The sequence below is a fragment of the Spinacia oleracea genome, chromosome 4, assembly GCF_020520425.1.
Source record: "Spinacia oleracea cultivar Varoflay chromosome 4, BTI_SOV_V1, whole genome shotgun sequence".
Taxonomy (NCBI): Eukaryota; Viridiplantae; Streptophyta; class Magnoliopsida; order Caryophyllales; family Amaranthaceae; genus Spinacia; species Spinacia oleracea.
This window is the reverse complement of record NC_079490.1, coordinates 91,816,844-91,822,405: the sequence shown is the minus strand read 5'-3', so window position 1 is coordinate 91,822,405 and position 5,562 is coordinate 91,816,844. Positions and strand designations below refer to the sequence as shown.

The following is a 5,562-nucleotide window of genomic DNA, read 5'->3' as shown; positions in this document are numbered from 1 at the left end:
AAAAAAGTACTTTTTGCAGCGTACATATGCATGTACGCTGCAACAAGTGTCAAAAATTTGGCCAAAATCTTGACTTGTTGCAGCGTACAAATTCATGTACGCTGCAACAAGTGCCAAAATCTTGACTTGTTGCAGCGTACAAATTCATGTACGCTGCAATAGACCCCACCTGTTGCAGGGTACATCTATTTGTACGCTGCAACAAGTGTGAAATTTTGTTAAATTTTACACCCTTGTTGCAGCGTACACATATATATATACGCTGCAACAAAGCACTTTTGGCGGGAAAATTTTAATTTTGTTTAGGATACCTAGAATGCCTTGCACGAAATATAGAAACCTGTCACAACAATAATAAAATATCGCAACCTGTATAACAAATATAAAAACAATAATTATTGTTTTGTATACATGAAACCAAAGTGCACGTACATTTAAATATATGTTCCAATTTAATTGTACGCATACATTTTAATATAAAAGATTGGTCTATAACATCTAAACCAACTCGATCAAGCGCGATCAGGCCAATAATAAATATTTGCTGGTAAAAAACTTAGCCCATTGCTCACGAACCACATCAATTTCCTCACTAGCATAAGGCGCATTCCTCAGAGTATAGACCTTTACAAAAACAAAAATTGCAATAGATTAAACGCAAATTTAATATCACATTTTAACATTCAAGCACTAATGTCAATGTCCTAATAGTCTAGAATACGAGTCAAGAGTAAGGAAAATGTCATTTTAGCCTAAATATGACCTATAACGATACAATGAGCCTTAAATGTGCATAAATATATTGGAATGAGTTTAAAAAAGTTCAAACTATGCATATTAATCATGTAATAAGAATAAAATGAGTCCATAGGTTCTTTAGTTCAAAGTTGGGAGCGTAAATGTCATTTTAGCTCTAAATATGACCTATAACGACCCAATGAGCCTTAAATGTGCATAATAGTTTAGAATGAGTTTTAGGAAGTTAATACTATGTATATTAATCATGTAATAAGAATACAATGAGTCCTTAGGTTCTTTAGTTCAAAGTTGGGAGCGTAAATGTCATTTAAGCTCTAAATATGACCTATAGCGATCTAATGAGCCTTAAATGTGCATAAATAGATTGGAATTAGTTTAAGAAAGTTAAAACTATGCATATTAATCATGTAATAAGAATCAAATGAGTCCTTAGGTTCTTTAGTTCAAAGTTGGGAGCGGAAATGTCATTTTAGCTCTAAATATGACCAACAACGACCCAATGAGCCTTAAATGTGCATACATGATTGGAATGAGTTTTAGAAAGTTAAAAACATGCATATTAATCATTTAATAAGAATCAAATGAGTCCTTAGGTTTTTTAGTTCAAAGTTGGGAGCGTAAATGTCATTTTAGCTCTAAATATGACCTATAGCGATCTAATGAGCCTTAAATGTGCATAAATAGATTGGAATTAGTTTAAGAAAGTTATTAATATGTATATTAATCATGTAATAAGAATAAAATGAGTCCTTAGGTTCGTTAGTTCAAAGTTGGGAGCGTAAATGTCATTTAAGCTCTAAATATGACCTATAGCGATCTAATGAGCCTTAAATGTGCATAAATAGATTGGAATTAGTTTAAGAAAGTTAATAATATGCATATTAATCATGTAATAAGAATCAAATGAGTCCTTAGGTTCTTTAGTTCAAAGTTGGGAGTGGAAATGTCGTTTTAGCTCTAAATATGACCTATAGCGACCCAATGAGCCTTAAATGTGCATACATAGATTAGAATGAGTTTTAGAAAGTTAATACTATGCATATTAATCATGTAATAAGAATAAAATGAGTCCTTAGGTTCTTTAGTTCAAAGTTGGGAGCGGACATATCGTTTTAGCTCTAAATATGACCTATAACGACCCAATGTGCCTTAAATGTGCATACATAGATTAGAATGAGTTTTAGAAAGTTAATACTATGCATATTAATCATGTAATAAGAATAAAATGAGTCCTTAGGTTCGTTAGTTCAAAGTTGGGAGCGAAAATGTCATTTTAGCCTAATTATGACCTATAATGGTCAAACAAGTCTCAAATGTACATAAATAGATTGGATTGAGTCTTGGAAAGTTAAAGCTAATCATATAAATCATGTAGTAAGTTTGAAATGAGTTCTTAGGTTCATTAGTTCAAAGTTGGGAGCGAAAATGTCATTTTAGCCTAACTATGACCTATAATGGCCAAACAAGTCTCAAATGTACATAATTAGATTGGATTGAGTCTTGGAAAGTTAAAACTAATCATATGAATTATGTAGTAAGTTTGAAATGAGTTCTTACGTTCGTTAGTTTAAAGTTAGGAGCGAAAATTTCATTTTAGTCTCGTTTGATCGTTATATGTCATATTTTGACTAAAATATTCATATTAGCTGATTTTCATATTAGCTTTATGACTTATTTTTTCCCCACATGGAATCTTTCTCCAGCTAATTCCATTAATTAATTAAATGAGAAAACAAATTAAATAATTAACCAACACCAAAGCACATGCAAGAAACAAAATTAGATGTCTTACTTTTTTCCTCAACCGGCTTTTCCTTGCTGCCTCACGGTTCTGAGCAAGCCTTCGTAGAGTCTATAATAATAAATCTTTAAAGATGTTACAAAAATGAAGCTACAAGATGTCAAATTGCATGAAAAGAGAAGAGTGAACAACTTCTAACCTTATGATCAGTCTCCTTCGATCTGTCACTCGAATGAGAAGCCGCATGAGTTGATGGAACGGTATCAAACTGCAGTACTGCACAATAAGCGTCCGTCAAATTATGCCACAAGGTATTAGTTACATATATCAATAAATATAACTATCCAATAATGAGTTTGATCTTCCCATGTAGCTCGAACTTCCCCAAATTCAACAAAATTAGAGGGAAAAGGGTGAATGTTCCCTACAAGAGAGATTTTAAACCATTCTGCCATTAACAAATATCATAAAGATGATGAGAGATTACCCTGTTGTTTATTCATTTGTGTCTGCATGTGTTTAATTTCAGTCATTGGACAACTTTTGGTGGATGAGGAATGTTCATCTATAGTTCATCTCAGTTGAAACATTTATTAAATTTATGGCATGGATTGATTCAGTCAACAACTTCTAGCAGACATTCTGACCCTTCCAAAAATCCTTCAAAATACAGAAAATTTTGTGCTAAGAACTGAATTTAATTTCATCAAGCTAACCTAAAACTAAAAAAAAAATCCAGATTTAGGGGTTATCAATTGTAAACCAATAGAAAAATTGACACAATGTAGGGACAATTCGCCCAGCAACCTGTGACCACATAAATCGAAGAAACAATCTACAAGTAAACTAACATTGAGATAAACAGAGAGATCCAAAGCGGGACAACAATATAATTAACAGAAAAATGCAAAATTGAGAGCATATAGTCAAAAGTATTGAATACTTGAATTAATTGAAAATCAACAACACACCTTGTCGGGGATCTAAAGCCTGCATAATCTTAACTGTTGAAGTCGATAATGATGAAACTCTGCATAAATACTAAATTTGATCCTTAAACCTAATCTGAAGAAATCAATTATGAAGCTGAGAGAAAAGAACTCATCTTTCTCTCCTTCAGTAAGCCATATCATAGGAGAGAGAAAAAGCAGGTAAGAAGAGGAGGAGAGGACAGAAAGCAGCAGGGTAAGGAGAGGGCAGAAAGAAGCAATGAAAAGCTCAATGAAAAGCTCTAATTCAGGATTTCAATTCGAAAATTACCAAACAAAATCAAAAACAAAATTTAGAAATAATGGAATTATGAAAGTGAAAGTAAAAGATCAAAGAAACAGGCAAAATTGACCCTCCTAATCGCGATATTCCGACAGCAACATTAGCAGGAACACCCACATTTACTTTTTTAGTTCACTTCAAGAGGTAATTTTGGTAACAAGTCTCACAAACATCAGAAGAAAAAGAGAAAAATACCTGACAGCACCACTAAGACCAAAGGGGATCATCCACACAAGTGCAGCTGTGTCGAGACTGCAAATAAAAGAGGACCAGCAGTCAGATGGTATAATCCCATTTGCTTAATTATCTTGGAACGTCAGCTCACATTAGAATGTTTCTTATGAAAACTTAACATAAAGTGCTAACAATATTACATTAATCCAATAAGATACACCAGTTGCAAGGGCAGCTCCTCGGTTTCCAAGACCACATTTGAAGACCAAAGTCCAACAAACTGGCAAATGCAGTAATGTAGTGATCCCTGCAGTTATCATCATAGGGAAAACGATGTTCTGGGTTTGTAAGAATCTCTGAAGTGAGTAAAGAAGACCATAAGCAAAGAGACCAGGGATCACGAATTCAGCATAGTGTCCGGCTTGAGCTGCAATTTGATCATCTTGACCAACTGCTAAAAGAAGTGATCTAGAATTTGCCCATATTATAGCCAGAAGAACGCTTGCAGCAAGTACTCTACAAGAGGAGAAAATATTTTGTAAATGAATCTTGTACTGTACAATATGAAAATCTTGCAAAGGAAACGAGTAAACAACACAAAAACCTCAAACTTTAAAGACATGGAAAAATATGTAATATTATAACAATCAGTTAGCCACCAAGTCTCACCAACTAGCTGCATAGTATTATATTTAAACACAACAAGAATTATCCTCATATTGAAACATAATGTTGTATAAGCAGATTTGAAGTGCTCCAAGTATCATCTTCTAGAGTTCACTGAAAAACAGACTCACAAGGTTCTCAAGTTAATCAAATTCCCAAGGCTCTTGGGCAGAGGTCCACCAAGTTGGTTATCTTCCAATCCCCTGAATCAAATCAACCTACAATCGCAGTGCACAAGGCTCTCGATTCTTGAATTCATATTTACAAAGTATAAAACATAATTGCACAAAATAATTCAAATACAATTTAATTAGCAATTTAATTGAAAATACAAAAATAACAAAACAGACCTAGCTTGCTCCGTCGACCACCACTGCGGGTTGTCGTCGGTCACTCACGCCGCTGCTGTGGAGTGGTTCCGAGTGGTGCTCTGCCGCTGATACGAAAAGCCCTAACTCCCAAATCCCCAAATTCTAATTCACAAGCCCTAATTTCTAACTTAATTCCAAATTAAAATCCCGACAAAAACCCGAGATCTTGCTGGAGTACCACCGGCGACGGGAAAGACCCAGCGGTGACGGGCAAGACCCAGCGGCGACTGGCAAGAACCATCGGGGACGGGCGAGACGCAGGGAAAGCTGAGGGAAGAAGAAGGGAGTACTGAGCGCGCGATATGATTTAAGAATTTGGTCTTTGAGGTTTGAGATAGAACTAAACGTTTGGTTTTGAATTAACTTTGCAGCGAAAAATATTACAACTTGTAATTGCAGGGGGCTTTGTACGCTGCAACAACCCTTTAAAGGGTTTGACCCGCGTTGACCTACTGGTTGTTGAAGCGTATTAATACATGTACGCTGCAACAAGGGGGCTGCAACAGGGGTTTTTTCTACTAGTGTTTAGGCAAAAATCGAAAATTTATTAATCAAATTAATTTCCGATTATATTTATTT

General features: G+C 34.7%; 1 protein-coding gene across 10 annotated transcripts; it reads right to left on the bottom strand.

Annotated features, from left to right (window-relative positions):
• Positions 1 to 383: 383 nt before the first annotated feature.
• LOC110786922 (transcription factor TGA5-like) lies at positions 384 to 5,356 on the bottom strand. Of its 10 annotated transcripts, XR_008919509.1 has the most exons (7): positions 4,963 to 5,356; positions 4,744 to 4,830; positions 4,147 to 4,462; positions 3,968 to 4,024; positions 2,700 to 2,776; positions 2,552 to 2,611; positions 384 to 624 (listed from the first exon to the last, which is right to left on the bottom strand). XR_008919509.1 is itself a non-coding variant. In XM_056827437.1 (6 exons), exons 3-6 carry the CDS (start codon positions 3,031 to 3,033, stop codon positions 523 to 525), a joined length of 285 nt encoding a protein of 94 aa, XP_056683415.1. In that variant the 5' UTR covers positions 3,034 to 3,160; positions 3,968 to 4,024; positions 4,147 to 5,354; the 3' UTR covers positions 384 to 522. The 10 variants fall into 10 exon arrangements, 6 of the variants coding, with proteins under 6 accessions (XP_056683415.1, XP_056683413.1, XP_056683414.1 ...); XM_056827437.1 differs by adding an exon at positions 2,988 to 3,160 and having other exon boundaries at positions 4,147 to 5,354; XM_056827435.1 differs by having other exon boundaries at positions 2,988 to 4,024; positions 4,744 to 5,354.
• Positions 5,357 to 5,562: the final 206 nt, after the last annotated feature.